The sequence below is a fragment of the Telmatherina bonti genome (genome assembly GCF_933228915.1).
Source record: "Telmatherina bonti genome assembly, chromosome: 10".
Lineage (NCBI taxonomy): Eukaryota > Metazoa > Chordata > Actinopteri > Atheriniformes > Telmatherinidae > Telmatherina > Telmatherina bonti.
In genome coordinates, this window is record NC_136628.1 from 29,865,638 (window position 1) to 29,883,122 (window position 17,485).

At 40.7% G+C, this 17,485-nt stretch overlaps 1 protein-coding gene across 1 annotated transcript in view; it reads right to left on the reverse strand.

The window, feature by feature from the left end:
• The window catches only part of zzef1 (zinc finger, ZZ-type with EF hand domain 1), a 28,636-nt gene extending 11,817 nt beyond the window's left edge, over positions 1 to 16,819 (reverse strand). Inside the window, exons 1-40 of the mRNA XM_079248280.1 lie at positions 16,353 to 16,819; positions 15,540 to 15,684; positions 15,230 to 15,424; positions 14,886 to 15,069; positions 14,577 to 14,776; positions 13,975 to 14,185; positions 13,714 to 13,830; positions 12,762 to 12,940; positions 12,579 to 12,677; positions 12,397 to 12,488; positions 12,145 to 12,290; positions 11,835 to 11,940; positions 11,448 to 11,666; positions 11,027 to 11,118; positions 10,673 to 10,893; positions 9,639 to 9,772; positions 8,411 to 8,481; positions 8,202 to 8,316; positions 7,890 to 8,055; positions 7,559 to 7,680; positions 7,329 to 7,451; positions 6,865 to 7,034; positions 6,694 to 6,775; positions 6,408 to 6,609; positions 6,055 to 6,188; positions 5,696 to 5,936; positions 5,517 to 5,596; positions 5,341 to 5,431; positions 4,770 to 5,256; positions 4,498 to 4,662; positions 3,786 to 3,905; positions 3,520 to 3,681; positions 3,172 to 3,304; positions 2,414 to 2,552; positions 2,122 to 2,287; positions 1,775 to 2,037; positions 1,459 to 1,631; positions 1,114 to 1,309; positions 887 to 1,032; positions 262 to 542 (exon numbers count right to left, since the gene is read on the reverse strand). Of these exons, the coding sequence (XP_079104406.1) occupies positions 262 to 542; positions 887 to 1,032; positions 1,114 to 1,309; positions 1,459 to 1,631; positions 1,775 to 2,037; positions 2,122 to 2,287; positions 2,414 to 2,552; positions 3,172 to 3,304; positions 3,520 to 3,681; positions 3,786 to 3,905; positions 4,498 to 4,662; positions 4,770 to 5,256; positions 5,341 to 5,431; positions 5,517 to 5,596; positions 5,696 to 5,936; positions 6,055 to 6,188; positions 6,408 to 6,609; positions 6,694 to 6,775; positions 6,865 to 7,034; positions 7,329 to 7,451; positions 7,559 to 7,680; positions 7,890 to 8,055; positions 8,202 to 8,316; positions 8,411 to 8,481; positions 9,639 to 9,772; positions 10,673 to 10,893; positions 11,027 to 11,118; positions 11,448 to 11,666; positions 11,835 to 11,940; positions 12,145 to 12,290; positions 12,397 to 12,488; positions 12,579 to 12,677; positions 12,762 to 12,940; positions 13,714 to 13,830; positions 13,975 to 14,185; positions 14,577 to 14,776; positions 14,886 to 15,069; positions 15,230 to 15,424; positions 15,540 to 15,684; positions 16,353 to 16,757 (6,773 nt within the window). The 5' untranslated portion in view covers positions 16,758 to 16,819. The remainder of the gene's footprint in view (positions 1 to 261; positions 543 to 886; positions 1,033 to 1,113; positions 1,310 to 1,458; positions 1,632 to 1,774; positions 2,038 to 2,121; positions 2,288 to 2,413; positions 2,553 to 3,171; positions 3,305 to 3,519; positions 3,682 to 3,785; positions 3,906 to 4,497; positions 4,663 to 4,769; positions 5,257 to 5,340; positions 5,432 to 5,516; positions 5,597 to 5,695; positions 5,937 to 6,054; positions 6,189 to 6,407; positions 6,610 to 6,693; positions 6,776 to 6,864; positions 7,035 to 7,328; positions 7,452 to 7,558; positions 7,681 to 7,889; positions 8,056 to 8,201; positions 8,317 to 8,410; positions 8,482 to 9,638; positions 9,773 to 10,672; positions 10,894 to 11,026; positions 11,119 to 11,447; positions 11,667 to 11,834; positions 11,941 to 12,144; positions 12,291 to 12,396; positions 12,489 to 12,578; positions 12,678 to 12,761; positions 12,941 to 13,713; positions 13,831 to 13,974; positions 14,186 to 14,576; positions 14,777 to 14,885; positions 15,070 to 15,229; positions 15,425 to 15,539; positions 15,685 to 16,352) is intronic.
• Positions 16,820 to 17,485: the final 666 nt, after the last annotated feature.

Genomic DNA, 17,485 nt, shown 5'->3' on the forward strand with positions numbered 1-17,485 from the left:
TGAATGAATCGCTTCCTAAACTGAGGTGTCGATTTGGTGGATCTGAAGGTAGTTTGATCACTTATACAGCTTTTAACTGAATTAGGATTGTTACCGATTAAAGGTGGAAATCATTGACTACATTTAAGTCAACAATAATATCTTATAAGATTCAGATTGGCCCCCATGGTATTAATTTTATTCATCAGTGTCAAAGAATATAGATTCATAAATACGGTATTATTGTTTCTTCTATCTCTGCAGTGATGGTGTTGCTTTTACCTGTCCAAACAAACTGCTCCAAGGCTGAAAAGCAGCTGGGTGGTCTTCCATCCCTGGGTATCTGAACAAGCTGGCTCTCCTTGCATCAGCAGCTCGTATTTGTCAGCTAGGGCCTCTGTGACAGCGGCGTCGGCTTCAGCTGGAGGGATCCGAAGCAGCAGCTGACCCAGGAGTCCCAGGGTGAGGTGGTAGGTCTCATTGAGAGATCCAGTATTGGAAATGACTGCTCTGAAAAGCTGGGGCAGGATGGAGCTCAGACTGGGCAGAGACAGGGTAATGCCCTGGGTTGGAAACATAATGATTTTCTTTAGATCCAAGTCATGTAATTGTTAGATACTAGTTAATATGTTTTGACATGATTAAATCTGGTCTTCTGTTTTGGATAAAGAAACCATAAAAGCAATCAAGCACTGAACTCCCACTTCAAGTCGCCATCTTTACATGTCTGATTCTAATGTTTAGCTAGGCTAAGCTAATATAGTAATGGCTCTAACTTCATTATAAAAGCAAATATGAGAAGACTATATCAGTGTCCTCATTTAAATCAAAATATCTTAGGGTTGGTATTCTACTAAATCACAAACTCCAAAAGTATTACTTTATTATATTTTTTAGCTTCACATACGGGTTTAGCTGGTGGTAGCATTGCAGCTAGCAGTCCCAGGATCCTCTCTCTTGAGCACTCTGAAAACACATGCTCCTGTAGAGGGACCGGAGGCAGCCTTGCATCAGTCTCTTTGGCAACATCAGACTCTGGTCCGGACTCTAAAGCTGGAAAAATTTTGAGTCATACAGATTTAAAACAGAAATAATAACTAGTATACAAACTGAGCTGCGATTATTCTTACTTACGTCGAACCACAGGTGAAAGAGGGTCTTCGCTGGACACAGAGGGAGTCTGGCTGAGGCTAGGTGAATCAAGAGTGTCTTGAGTAACCAGCCTCTTTTTGGCACTCTCTCCAGAGTTTTGAGGTAATGACACCTCTATATGAGCAGCAGGAGGAGAGTTCACTTCTTTTGTCTTTTTCTCCTTGCTTGATGGCTTATTCTAGTTGTAAAAACACAACAAGGGTTAAAATACAAGAAATAATAATATGCTTTACACTGTCGTCAATAAATACATAAAAGGAACATGTAAGCATCATTAACAATCTTTAGATATAACAAATTTTTTTATCTTCATATCATGCTCATCACCATGTCCTTGGGAGAGGATGGAGAGCAGACTGCAGCAGTACTGCCAGGGAGTGAGGAGGTGTCCGTCGCTGTACTGAGCTCCTGAGAGGATTCTGGAGAAACTGGACACATCTCACTGTCAGAAGCTGATTCATTGGAGGACAGCAGAACAAGCAAGGCTGAAGAACGGAGACCTACATGCAGGGCAGAAAGATGGGGAACAAAACATTCAAATAATTACTCCTTGTAGCTTAGAATTATGGAAATACTGGCATGCAGTGATAGAAATAATAGCAATGAGCTGGATGAAAATGTGTGATGTAAAGGGACGGACTACCTTTTCCGCTCTGTCCATTGAGAAGGCAGTCAGTAATGAGTTGGGAGCAACGTGTCTGCAGGCCAAAGGCTTGGTCCAAAGTCTTGTTGTCTAAAGGCTCTCCGTCCATCTGCTTCTCACTGCTCAGTTCTGATGTATACAAAACCAAAGCAGCAAACAGCAACCAGGAATAGTTGTGGATGTAGGGCTGGATCAAGCGGTGACGATCACTGATTCGTATGGTGACCATGGGGTACACGGTGATCCGATGGGTGGGCAGATGACTAAAACCAATTTTTAAAAAAATTAATTCAATGAAAAAAGATTACGTGTTTTATCAAAATTAAATCTAATTCCAAGTGTTTTACCTATCAGGGTACTTCTTTGCATTGTAGCAACCAAAGCACAAGTCAAAGTCTTCACACACGTTGCAGTTGATCCTGCTACCTACGATGAGTCCTTGGCAGTGGTCACAGGCATACTCCATGTTCACCATTTCATGATCGTCCTCATGGCCTTCTGGCTTGGCTCCACCTGGTTAGAACACAAATATTCAAGCTTTGTTTAACACATAATTAATGATATTAATCAATGTCTTTCAGCTCAGAGTGAACCGGTCCTGAAAGTGTTCATGTATGGCAGTGTAACATGTGAGCTCACTGAGGAAGCAGGTCTTGCAAAGATCCATATCCATGCACTGCAGACATCTGTAGCGGTGCCAGGGCGCCATTCTCTCACAGCCATCACATGAAATAACCACATTGAGAAGGTCACAATAGCGAGCGATGAACATGTGCATCTATAGAAACAACAGGAAAAAAATATCATGTAATTGTTCAGTCCTTTTATCATTTATCATTATTATTATGTCATATTATCAGCAATCTTGATAGAAATCATATCCTAATTACCCACTCAAATAAATTTCCTCATCAACTATTAATATAAACAACAGTAAACAATGGTAAAATTAGACGTTTATCATGTTATTGTATCCTGTAATAAAAGGAATAAATTACTTGTCTTAGTCTTAAAAAGATTTATTTAAAGGTGGAGTATGTAAGATTTTCAATATTTTCAAAATAAATTAACTAAAAAAATAACTACAATCATAATTAGTTTTTTAAACATGTAGGTTCCAGTCTGTCCATATTTGATGTGTTTAATGACAAAAACCCTTCTTAAATGTTTTCCTACCAGTAAAAAAAAAAAAAAAAAAAAAAAAAGAGTACTTTATGCAATTTGTCATTAATTAAACTTGTAATTTAATAACGCATCAAATATGGACAGACTGGAACCTACATGTTCAAAAAACTTTCTAATTATGATTGTAGTTATTTTATTAGTTAATTTATTTTGAAAATATTGAAAATCTTACAAACTCCACCTTTAAAGACAAAATACTTGGGTCCACCCACCTTTCTCTTGTCCTCTGTGGATTCCTCTTCATCAATTTTGTCATACCACTTCTCAAACATGCCGTCCATACACTCATCCATCCACTCCTGGTTCTTTTTGTAGTCTGCAATTTCATCCTCTTCCGTCCACTGACTGCAGATGAAATTCAACCACAGAAATATATTTTTTTTATTTTGCATCTCGTGAGACATTGGAAATCAGTCTTATGATAAGCAAAGCACTTTGGGGCTTCCTTTATTTCAAGAAAATGAAAGCTGTATCTTGCAGTTGCCACTATTAAAGCTCAGAAAGCATTTCATTTAACAAGCAGGGTCTGCATGATCATCAGAGATACGACCTGATAGTACCTGATAGCAATGTCATGAACACTGATGTTCTCCTGGGACATGCTGAGCAGGAGGTCAGGGAGCTTGATGTTTAGGAAAAGAGGAAGATCGTGAACCTCCCAATTCATGTCTAGGAGGTGCAACAAGCAGGTTTGCACACATGACAGGGCCGGCAGCAGAACTCTGAAGGACAATGATCAGGGCAAGGTTACTAAACACACTTATTAATTTAATTTTCCGTCTTCCTAGTGATGAATAAACAGAGGATGTAGAGGAAAATAGCTTACTTTTCATTAAGGCTACTGAAGCCTTGCACAGCTTCCACCAGCATGAGCACCAGCTGATGGTAAGATGACCTCACCTCCTCTCCAAGCTTCTGTCCACCGTCTGACAACTGAGAGAAATAACTACAAAAGACAAAGAAAACTTTCTAGTAAACACTAAAGTCTTTAAAAAGAGATACTGATCATTTGGTCGGTGTGCTTTAGTTTATTTTTATTATTGGTTTTATTTACTATTTATTCAGTTTGTTTTATTGTTTTAATTCCGTATTTCTTGTATGACCTGTTGTTTTATTGTGTTATTTATTTGCATTTGAACTGTTTTATTCTGTTTTTATTTTGGCCGATTGTGTACAGCACTTTGTTGTTTTAAAGGGCTTTGTAAATAAAATTGAGTTGAGTTTCTGTCATCAGAAGTAAAGGAATAAGCTGCAATTCTAAACTCAAGATTGAATAAAACTTTCCATTATCTTATCTTAATTTTCAGACTATTTGTTAGGTTTGACAAAATACTTCAGGTAACGTCACATTTGAACTTCAATGTCTTATCTATACATTAAAGAAGCTTAAAAGACACTGGTCTTTACTAGTAAAAACAAAACAAACAAACAAAAAAACTAATATAAGGTGCAGTATGGAAAAACAACACCTTTTTAAAAAAAAAAGGTAAAATGGACCGGCGTCACCACTGAAATAACAATATCCTCCACAGTTGTACCTGGTGAAGTCTTTCTGACATGCCAGCAGCTCCTGTAGGAACAGGATGCAGGGAGCTTGGAAAAGATGTGGCTGTCCCAGAGAACGCAAACACTGCTGAACCGTCTCCAGCACTTTGCACACGCTCAGAGCCTGTGCTTTGTTCAGGGCCAGGGTGTGCAGAACGCTACATGTAGAGGAATTAGGTAACTTCAGCCAGTGTGTTATGAATTACAGAAAAAGTCAAATGATTTTCCTTTTGCAAAAACATTTGAAAGGCTAAAAATCCGTTACCTTGCCGTAGTGAGAGCCTGGTCCTTTATGAAGTTTAGGATGTGTTTGAGGATTGGGTAGCGATCCTTGACAGAGGAAGTCATCCGAGGTTCTTCGGTTGAACGGTAGGACAAGAGGCGAAGTCGAGACCGGCTAAATGGGGCTTTACGGGAGAGGGTAGAGGGTGAGGCTGGCTCGCCCGGCTGGGATGAGAGACTCTCTGTGGAGCCTCTGTGGCCTCGCTTGCCGTGTTCACAGGACAATGGGTTTAAAACTTGAATGTTGGCTGGCTGATTCTGTCCGGTCTTAGCCTCACTACTTTCTTCAGGCCCTCCTGTCTGAGGAGACGGAGAGGAGCTGGGCTGGAAGTCTCCTTCTGAGATTGAACTTGAGCGAAGAAGTGGGACGATGTTGCCCTCTGTCGCTTTGCCAGCGTCACTGCCATGGCACATTTTTCCACAAGGGGCAAAACGAAACAGCAAAAGGCTCTTCTCAATGCACATCTCGGCTAAAGCAAAGGAGATTATTGTATGAATTAGTATAATATCCCAAATGAACTGAGGGTTAGAATTAGATTCACACGAGTTCTCACCAAGTGTCTCCATGGTAACCTCTTCATGATCCCCTTCTTTATCATCAGTTATGTTCATTTTGCCAACTAGGTATCTCTGCTTCATTTCCAGCTGACAAAAAAGTTAATTCCACCAGATCAGAAACGTGATCAGGAGCACACGGCGAGAAGAAACAAAAACTGTGTGCAAAACTCACCATCCATGTTCTGATGGTGTCTGCCAGGGAATATACCTGCACAAACTCTTCGCTGAGACATGACCTACAGTCTTGATCCACTATTCACACAGAAGCACAACAAAAGGGAACAAATCAATCGAACATGAAGAATTATCACAAACAAAACACTGCTATTTCTGATGATAGCCAAGCATTACTGTAGATCTTGAGGGCCAGGTTGAGAGCTGGGGTGTGGTATACCATGGCTGCCCATATGGCATTAACAGCTTGGTCTGTCTTCGACCCTGCGGCAATCTCATTTCTCATTAGCTGTTTTCTGCAAGACTGCATGAGGGTCCTCATTAACTCTGTTCGACTGTCTGTCAGGTCTTGGGAGGGGTTCCAACGGGCAAAGTCCTCCAGGAAAACCATTAGCTCATCAACAGACCACGTTTTTGTCTAAAAGATAGAAAAACAGCAGCAGCGTCTACCAGTTGAGGTCAACTGCCAATACAATGTGATCCAGTAAATTTTAGCTTGTGCATACTGTAACTGGATAAAGCAAGCATGGTTGTACCTGATCTGGGGTTGTTTTACCCCTATTTGTTTCCCGTGTTTCACACAATCCATGTTGCAGGATGGGTTTCCAAAGAGGTGAAGACTGAACGTGGGACATTTTCCCTGGTGGAAGCTCTTTTATGGTACGAATCTCTGGTGTAGACAGCAATCCCAAGAGTTATTAATTATATTATTATATTATCATTATAATTCCAGAGTTGGAAAAAAAACCAGTAATGTTAGGTTGCTTAAAATATTTAAGTAACAGCAAAAAAAAAAAAAATGTTTAAAAGTTATAAATATTTCCATGAAGGAGATGTAGACAAAAGTTATGTTCAATATTTATCCAGTCAAGGTCACAGGTGGTCTCACCATAAGGAGATTTTAATGCCAGGGTTCTGGAAGCAAGGCGGCCCATCAGACGGGCCACCAACAGCTGCAGGTCTGACATCCAAGAAAGAGTGATATCGGGCAGACCCAGGGCTGTTACAGTGAATTTGTAACCCCATTCATTATTGCTGCTATCGGAGTGAAAGAGGAACTGTAGCTGAGGGCCTGCATCGAACGTCACCTTCTGCAGGAGAAATGCATATGTGAAAGAGTCAAGCAACAACAATGTTCTGTGCAACCATAACGAAAACGGTTGCCAATAGCCTACCTTTGGCCATTTTTCAGTCCCAACATTCATATCATAGCGCACCTTCCCACCTCGAGAATCTGTGAACTCCAAATAGTCGTATCTGGGAATAAACAAAACAACTCCTAATTAGAATTATGAATGTAGATAATAATCATATATTTAAAAAATTAAAAGAATTCCACCAGTCACCTCTTCTCTGTCTTGCAGCGTTCATCAAACTCCACCTCAAACGAGGTCGCACCAGGGCAGGCGAAGATGGTGGTCTCATGGTGGCTGTTCTCATAGTTGTGAGGAGATTCCATGTTCCAGGTCCGGAGCACCACTGGCTGCTGAGGTTGGTGCCAGCTCTCTTGATCCCCCTTATAATGACACATGAAAGTCCATTACAATCAGAGACAAGAGCTACAGCATCCAAGTACAAAGATGGAGCTTTTCACGCAAGTTTTCCCTCATAAAATGTGTTTATCTGACATCTGCTGTTGCATATTTACTACCTTCACTGAACTAAAGAATCTGCATACTTGTGATGTCAGACAAGTTAGACAAGTTATCTACAACTCTCAGTACCACAAACACCCTCCATTTTCACATCTGTATTCACACACTAACTGTGTAAACCTGCACATTAAGGTTTATGGTAAAAATGAACTGACTTTAGAGAAGATGTCTCCAGTATCACTTGAAAGGCTTTTCAGAAGCTCAACCAGGGAGGAGAAGCTCTTCAGCAACACACTGTGGGGTATATCCATAGAGCACAGCTCCAAAAGGAAAATCATCTACCAGGGACAGAGTAAGCATTTGTTAAATTGCTTCAGGACAATTTGTTCTCTCTCTGCTTCAACACGATGGCAGGTGAAAATAACTGAGTTTAAGTTTGGATTACCAGTTGCCTGAAGACGGTGGCAAGAATGGAGCTTCCCAGTTTGTCAGTTATTTCAGTACTGGTGTACTTCTCCAGCAGGGAACCCAGGACTACTTTGATACTTCCCAGGAACTGATCCACATCTAATAAAAGAAACCATTTAGTCAGTCTGAAAGAATGTTAAAGGTGCTCAGTGGTTTCACATTTTAAAACCAAGTCGTGACCATTGATCATACTTGACTGATTAGAACTAAGCTGCACGTTTGTTATTAGTAGAAAACTAGAAACCTACTTCTAAAAAGAAGTAAGAAGTTCATGATTGTTAGCAATGAACACTGTAAATATTTCTCACATTTTAATAAGATGTCTCTGGCCAGGTCCAGTGCAACAGATGTGGAAGTTCCTCCTTTGAGCTGAAGATAGCACCAGGAAAGCAGGCTTCCCTGCAAAGCCCAGAACAAAGACAGCAGCACTGTTCTGCTGGCTCCACCGCTTTCATCTACCATCATAACCTCACACTGGAAGGAAGACAACAGTTGACAATCAGCAAAAAGGGTGATCAAAAAATGTAATTTCATATCTGGACATAAAGAATCAAACAGAATGCTTCTAAATTGTAAAAAAAAAACAAAAAAACAAAAACATCATGACAACATTGACTCACCTCTCTGGTTGCTACCAGCAGCAGTGTTTCCATGACTGACAGAATTGGGCTGGTGTCAAAGTCGGAGGAAGCTCCTTTAGGAGGCAGCAAGAGAAGTCCGCTTGGATCCTGGTCGCTGCATGGAGAACACAGTTGTTACTGATTCGTTGTGATGTCTGAGCAAGTACGAGTAATTCATGTTGTGCTTGCACATCGCACAGTCTCCTCACCTGAAGTAATTACAGAGAGATTCAAATGTCACCTTCACCGACTCTGGCTGATCCTCTTCTGTAATATTTTTCTGCAAAATGACACATTGTTACAATTACTGGGCTTGAAGAGAGGAGCATTTCCATGCCTTAAAGCTGCCGTAAGTAATGTTGGGGAGCTAGCAAGATTTGAAAGTGGCGCCCTGTCTTGGCTCCTCCCCCTCTGGTTCTGATCCTTGCGTGATCCAAGGCGTTTTTATTCGCAGCTTTTCCACCAACGATTTTCTCTTTCTCTGCTGTTTAGCGGGAGGAGGCAAATTAACCAAAATCCTTCCTGCATTTTCTCAGCCATGTTTGCCTTCCAAGTTTCTTCCTCACTACTTTGTATTTTTATCCTAACACGCTGTTTATATGCAGGCTGTGGCTATCAGGTATGCGCTGCAGAAGGGGGAGGAGGGGAGCCGGGAGAAGAAGCTTAGCAAATAAAAAAAAAAGAACAACTTCATTTCGGCCCGAACATTTGGATCGGTCAGAGTTTTTACAGATTTACAGTAAACTGAGGGGTCTAACTATATTTCTTATTGATCATGATTACAAAATGTACAGACTACTATCAGGACAAGGAACCACGTCACCCAGAGTAAAAGAAAAATGTCTCTGAGCAACATGACCAACCCCAGCTTTGACTGTGTTTCAGAATAGTTACAAAATGGAAAGAACGAAGGTAACTGTATTCAATAAAATTATTTGAAAATGAATACATCCACAATCCGTACAGTCTATGGCAGGTAGGGCTACCATCCTGCAGGTTTTAGTGTTTCCCTTGTACAACACATTTGATCCAAGTGAAAAGGTTCTCCAAGAACTTGTTGTCATCTTCTGCACCTGCGTGTTAATGAGCCATTGGTTTGGGTCAGGTGTGTTGTACCTGGAAAACACTAAAACCTGCAGGATGGTAGCCCTTCAGGACCGGAGTTGGTGACCCCTGGTCTATGGCATTTCTGCAGCTGGCACAAATAAACTTATTTATTAGTTGTGCATATCAATAATATGCACAGTATTCATATAAATATGTAAAGTGAAGCATATTGACTCTTTACATTGGAACTGTTAATATAATTTAAATCAATATTTAAAAACACTTTTTTTTTCAATGAAAATGTTTCATTTTAAAAGAGCAAAGGTACATGAGCGCTTCATGTTCTAAGAATTATGAAGCTGCTGATAATTATATCCATCTTCAACTCACCATCATGTGAAAGAGTCTGTCTCGCCTTTCATGTTTATCAGGGAAGAACACAGCTGCTCCATTAAGAATAGCCTTGACTGCTTCTTTGTGCAAAGCTCTTTCCACTAATGTCTCACCCCCTGGACCATCAACAACTGAAAAACAAAGGTTATTACTCATCAAAATTTAATACTCTTAAGCCTCGTTTACTCTGATGTTTTAAGCCTGATTTTCCAGTTGCAGACAAATGTTAGTTGACGCAAAACATCAGCTGTTTGATCAGTGATCATCAATTGCTATGTGATGGGATAGGCTTGTGGAGACATCCCAGTATCTATCATGTGAGTTGTGATTGAGCTGCCAGCAAGGAGTTACATTTAATGACAACGCAACGGATGGAGTCATTGGGCAGGAGGTAAGGTTTAAATCTGGTACAGGAAAATAACTAGAAAAAAAAACAACATCATGACAGAGAGAATGGTTACAAAATGAGAAACTCTCCGTTCTCTTCAACGACTGGGTGAACTAAAGTAGACAAGAGTCACCAGGAGCTGCTTGTATTGTGCATAGTGCATGAAGAGAGAGAGTCGTCTGATCTGTTCTTGACCTCAGCCTTAACCGCTCAGCAGAAAAGTTCAGATCAGATACATGTTATAACTTCCAAAGAATTATGTTGCATTATGTAAAAAGTACAATAACCCAACAATGCTGATGATCATGGGAGTTTTAAAGATAAGTAGTAACATCTTTTTTCAGTCCTACAAACCCCAAACCCAGTATTTAGCATATGTTTACCAGGGTCTGGTACACCACAACTGGTTCAAATTAAAAGTCCTTAAAGCTTTGGCAGAGAATGATGACAGCTGAGCTAAATCACTCAGTTATGTGGTGTTAAGTGTGTTGAGTCTACATCTAAACATGAAGGGTACAGTGTTGAAAGAGTATGACAAGCATGGAATTGTAATAATCATATAATGATCAGGAAGACTCTTAAACAAATGCAGGCTCCAGATAACACCCTGCTCCCTGCTGTGTGAACGCTGGCAGGCTCTTACTGTGGCAGAGATGAGCATAGAGTTCTGACACGGCCCTCGCAGAGTCACTGAGAGCCTGCCCAGTGTTGGAAGTAGATGGACCTGCTGAAGCAGAGGCACCATCGTCTGGGCCCTTGCTCTCCTCTGTGCTTCGGGGTTCCAGTGGGTTTGGCAGCATAGGAAAACAATTCTGCATCAACTGGAGAAGCAGAACTCTACTCTTCAACACCTCCTCTCCCTCACTGAAATAAAAGAGAAGCCCAATTACAGGCAAAAACTTACTATAAATAGTTTTTTTTTCCTATGCCTTGAAATGCTTCATGATCAGTTTTGTACAATTAGTAAAACACAAAAAAAGGCTGAGCATCTACTTACATCTCCCTGAGTTTACCGTAGAAGTTCCAGAAGAGGCTCAAGCTGAGACCACTGAAGTCCAGAAGATACTTCTGCTTTAAATGAGAGGCATCCTGCAAAAACGGACAAAGGACTACAGTCTGACAGTCTTCAAAAACTAAACAGAGAACATGCTACAGAGAAGTGAAGCATCCATTCACCCTCTCAAAAGTAAAATGCAATGTCTATTAAAGGCCACAAGAAGACCGGCTGACCCAGCATACACAAAGAATAAACCCTGAAAGACTGAGTAAACAAAGCACATAGCTTCTCAAATGACAGAAATATTGTTTGAGTTGATTTCACCTTTTGAATGATGACATTTAATGATCATTTTACTACTAACATGAGTCATATTTTAATGCTGCACACACTGTGGACACCCTATGAAGTTATAAATTACCATGTCTTGCGTAAGCTGCTGTATGAAGAACAATGTCTTGTTTAGGAGGCAAAGGCCAGTGACAACATGCTGATCGAAGCTCTCTCCCTGCGCACTAAGATCATCCAGGTCTCCAAGCCTCTCTGTCCCAGGGCACAAGTAGCCACTGAAGCTCAGGGACTGAACACCGAGGCGTTCAGCCGAGTCCTGCCTGGTGCAGAGGAATTTCACCATCAGGAACTAAGAAGACAAATTATGAGAGGAGTTAGATACGCAATGGGTGCAGTGACATCACTATTATACCAAGTAAATCACTGAAGGTCGAGAAACAATGCACAAAGGTTACATAAAGACATTCACGTGATTACAGGGCAAGTAGCTGGTATGTAGCTGGATGTGGCGTTGTACCTTTGCAACACGACACTGTTGCAGCTTGATCTCAACATCATTCCAGTCATCCTCAAGCTCAAACCAGCCGACTGGCTCGTCCTCACTCTGTGCAGGAATCTTCACGCTACAGGTTATGTGACAGCATGGTTTGTAAGTCATAAGCAATTTCCATAACTGAGGGAAAACATGTTGTGCCACACAAGAGCCATATTGTGCTGCTTGTGACACATTTAATGAAATCCACTTTTCCAGACACGTTTAGTTAAAAAAAAAAAGAAAAAACTTGCTAAATAAAATATATAAATGCATAAAAAAGCAGAGGGCTTACTTGTCTTGTATAAATTCTTTGTAGTCCTTGAAGCTCCACGTGTCATACTTTTTGAACCTCTTGAAATGTTTCTCTGCATCAAAAGGTTCCTCATCCTTGTATGCAAACACCAACCCACATTTTGCACCAATGGCTCCTTTTCGTACCTTAACACAAAAACAAAATCGCAGGTGTTATGTACATTAAATTGATCATCACCATTTTTCTATCAAACGCCATGTTCAAACTGGGAAATCAATTGTGGCATCTTACTTTGATCTTCATCTGAGTGACCTGGAAGCTACTCTGATCCTCTGTTGATAGGATCACACTGGCTTTCTTTTTACCGCTTTCTGAGAGAAAACCTGAAAAGAAAAGGAAACAATTATTTGGTTACATTGTGAGTAGAGTTTGTACAGAAACTAAAGATAAACTTCAACAAGCCTCAACTGTACCATCTCCAGTGGAAGACTCTGTAAGCATGTTCTCCGGTCCTGATTTCTCCTCTTTGCTTTTTACATCACAAGCCTGCAGGTGCAGCTGGAGGGGTTTTCCTGGAATCAACCAACAATTTAATTGAAAACTAAATTCGGTGATGATAAATGTGAACGATAGTGATTTGGGGCTTGTCTATTTACCATTGCGATAGAGCTGTCGCAACCTAACAGAGGCCATTGAGACAATGAGGGAGGAAGCCTTGTATTTAGTCTCTACATGATAAGTAATGCAGGACAGGGCCTGGAGTACTTTTGCCACACTGCCTCTGGCCAGGGCGAACGCTAAGAGAGTTAACTCTGCATCAGGACTCACGCAGCAGCTGCACATAGGAAAAGAAACAATGTTTGGGGACTTTTGGTCATATCAAAAGATAAGTATAACCTTATCTGTACAGTCACATATTAAATGAACAATTAACATTTCAATGTTCAAAGTCTAACATTGCTTTATCATCACGGAAGATATCCAACTTGGTCTGTAGCAAGCAGCATAGAAAACAGTTGGCATTGAGCAACAACAAAGACTAACATAGATCCACAATATCTCATTTCAAGACTGATGACGACTGGAATAAATTATTTCTTGATTCTCCAAATCAGCCATAATTACTGTCCAGACGGCCACTGAAAGCAGCACTGTATACTGTTTTGCAGTCTTTATAATGGCCATAAAACCTGTTTCACATATCAGCTGCTGAAGGCTTTTAGTAGCTTTCAGCCAACATTGATGAAATAAATAGTTATAGAAAGACGTGTTATACAGAAACGGTAAAAAGTTTGGACATACTTTCCCAATTAATCTGATGTGGAAATGTGTCCAAACTGGTACAGTAGAAATTCAGCGATGCTAAAAGCATGCAGGAATTCATTTCAGCATGATTTTTCATCATTTCTGATGATTTTAATTGGTCATGTTGCTGTCGACATCAGTGAAAGGATGTGAAATAATCACACTTATTAGTCAGGTGTGTCATCACCACACGCAACCACTAAACGCCTTGATTTTGCTCTTTCATGTTGATGATGTCAGCATCATGAACTCAGTGTGGCAGTGGTGGATAAATGTGCGCATGTAATCCCCACAGGTCCTTACTCTGCTATCCTGAGGAGAAAACCATCCACCTCCTCCAGGATGTTCAAAGAGAAGAACTTGGGGAACTCAGTGGATGATGGGGTCAAGGATAAAGGTGGCATGTGCTGTAAGGCTTTCCTAAGAAGAAAACAGCACAAAGAAACTTCAGGACTTGTGTACTGAAAAAAAAGCACTACCACAAATAAGTGTGGTAAAAAGGAAACACAACACTCCTAAAAAAAAAAGCTGCATTTGTCTTAAATCATAAGTGTTGCATCTTACTGTGTGCTCTGTAGGACAGTGTGAGCCAGTGCTGGGTTAGTCTCCATGGATGCTGTGACCAAGGAGGTGAGGAGAGACAGGTACCAGATGGCCGAAGCATCCGAAACAGACACCTCTTTACTCTTGGTAATCTGATAGCCCAGTGTCTTCAAGCCATGAATCCGCGTGTCACATCCGTCACTCAGGCACCGTTTAATGTTGATTTGGATGTCTGGGATTTGGTGATAACATAATGCGATTAGCTCAGTGATGGAATACACTATGCAAAAATGCCACACAGACATAAAAAAACAAAAGAGAATTGTGAAGACATTATTAGATTAATCAATTTTTCTACAAAGCATGACAACTTAAATGTTTGCAAAGTCTGTCAGTAAGTTACCTTCAGTTAAATATGGCAAAAAGATTTTTCTGGGGTCGTTGTGTGGTGTAATGTTCTGATAGAATAACACTTCTGAAGTAGCTTAATGTGTAAAGAACACTGTGATTTGTATGAAACTGATGAAAACAACTTCTCAAAAAGCATCTGTGACAGATAAAAAATGAGCCTCAAATAAGTGGAACGATCCAATGAGCAAACAGAGTGACCAGTTTTGACTCACATGGGTGTGTTATATTGGCATTCTCCAACAGAGCTACGTAGCCTGTTACATTGCTGGGGATGCGGATGTCTCTGATTTCCTGCAGGGAACGCCGATTTTTCCCAACAGCAACTGAAACCAACTGAGGCATATAACTGTGGTCATTGGATGCAACAGCGATGGCCAAGCGTCTCAAAACCACATCTGGTTTCATTTTCAGCCTGAAAATACAAACAAATACAAGTTTCTTATGTAAGAATCATGATAAACAAGGAACAAGTATTTAAGGCCAAGACAAACATGAAAATTGGCTGCAAAGTTACACTTTACCTTATCCAATGTGATCGAGCACTCCCATCTGACTGCCAGAATGATGAAGTTTCCCCATTTGTCATCTTGTATACGTCAGCAACGTTGGACGACGCCTCTATTGTGCTATAGCACTGTGTGACAACCTTGACTTTATCTACATCTGGATCACGGTCAAGTTCTGCTCTGTACTGGATATCTAAATCTGAAAGAGACCAAGTCAGATTAAGACAGTCCTAAAGTTGTGTAGCAGAAGGAGACAGATGCATACGTACATAGCTTTAACGTACATTTGAAAAATTCCAAGACACCAAAAATGTATATTTAAACCTCTTTATTTAATACCAGCGAGCTTTGGTGCTTACCTTTCTCCTTTTGCAAGAGGAACTCCAAAAAGTCCTGAACTACAGTGGATCTCATGGTACAGATACTGTTGTAGCCCTCTAAAATAGGGAAAGGGATGGCACTGCTGGGAATACGATTCCTGTGTAAGAATTTAAGGATTTTAGAGGCATGTGCTCCTAACCGGTCTTTGTTCTTGGAAAATATGTCAACAAAACCTGCAAAAAAAAAAACAAAGAAAAAGAATGAGACAATATCCAGGCTGCTAGCAGACAGTGTCAATTCAAATTAACTCAACCTTGTCTACACAGGTAAACAAATCATATATCTTGCCTGGGGTTAGGGAGCATGCCTGTAGCTGTCTTATCACATGACTCAGCTCTCCCTGTAGATTGGCTCCATTTGAGTTCTTAAGAGCAAGAAGCATGCTCTCAATGTCCACCACTCCATCGCCCTCTGCATCAAACTGTCCAAAGGCCTAAGATAGGGGACAAAGACAGAGACATACAACACAATCAATCCTATACATGCACTCAGTTGTGTGAGAATATTACTTTAAAACCAAACAATAATCTGCATTTATAGGACCATAAATGTATCCATATCTGTATAACTTATAAGAAACTACATCGATTTATGTGGGTAAATGTGTTTTATGTCTGTATAGGAGTCACAGTTCTCCATGTAGAAGGCTGACTTTGCATCTGGATACCAACCCAATTTAATCTGGGAAGACACTAATGTGGAAGTGAGCATTTTAAACATAAAACAGGTTACACACAAAAATAAATGCAGCCTAAAGTATGCATTCATCTCTAGCTTTTAGTTAAACAAATGTCAGTCCCCAGACAATAAAAGCAGTATGTTATACTTCAAAAGGCCAAAGCTTAAAATGGTGTGCCACTAACACTGAATTCGAGCATTATGACAGCTCAATAGTATCACTCACAGTACACCTTTAAGATTCATCTATTGATTATGTGACCTGATTTCTTTCCTTTGCTGGGACCCCATAATCTTACATGCTGATTATTCATCATAAATGGGAGTGGCGACAGCTTTCTTGGGACAACCACAATAAAAACATGACATTTCAAATCATTACATCATATTCGGTTGGTACTTTGCTTTTCCTTGGTTGTATACCTCTTCACATTCATCCCTCGGAACATCTCTGCTTTCCAACATTTCACAAAATTGTTCAACATGAACAGACTCGTCTCCTCGGTTTAACCGGTCCTCCAGCCATCGCATCAGGACTCCTTCATTCCCGAACAGGACAGACTCGTGAATGGCCACTCCTGAGTCGCTAATACGAGCAGCTGTTTCTCTTAGTTTCACTTGCTCCAAAAGGACCCCGGGGTTAGGTGGTCCACCGGTGGGTGCGGGTATGTTATTCAATATCCTTCCGCTTCTCCCAGAACCGGTGCCTCCGACACAACCGCCAGCGGCCGCAGAGGCCGGATCGTCTTCCGCGAAACCAGGACTCTCGGTCTCTATATCTTCTTCGTCGCCGCTACCTCCACCGCAGCCGCTTTCTGCGTTTCCCATGTTTGCTTCACCTACTTAGGCCGCGGGAAAACCCTTGTGGCCCCGTTGGGTGTCAGTTTTGAGACGGTCGTACCGGTCTGTACACAGACCTCCCTACCGTTCACCTACAGCGAGAACTCTACTGTGGACTACTACCGCATTGACGTACTGTACGTCAGCCTCATACGTAGACGTCTCATTGAGCGCTGGGGAGTGAACCAGCGTCGCCGCCATATTGGATGGGTCTCCGCTTTCGAGTTTTGCTGCAGCGTCAACGTAGTTTCCCCAAATTTTTTGGTTTTTTTTTTTTTTTTTGTGGAACAACGCGTATATATAACACACAAATAAAACACTTTTCTACATAATTGGTTGATAAATAATGTTAACACAGTGGATAATCTACTAAATGCAAATGATAAATTTTACTCACTGCAGGGGCGCCGCCAGGATTTTTGGGTCCTATGAAACACAATGGCATAGACCCCACCACTTGATCACAAATTTTAGATTTTTGTTTTTGCTTCAATTGCTTCAAGCTGATAAAAATAGCTTTTCATTGGAATAATAAAGATCTAGGGCCGTGTTTAACCCTTTTATGGGGCAAATTACTATTTTTGATCACTTTTTCTTTTATATGAAACTTTCTTTCATGAAACAAATTTTTTTGGTAATGTATCAACAGAATGGAGGTCTTGGTACAGACTAGAAGGACAGTTTTAATTTAAATGTATTTGACTGAGTGCCCTATA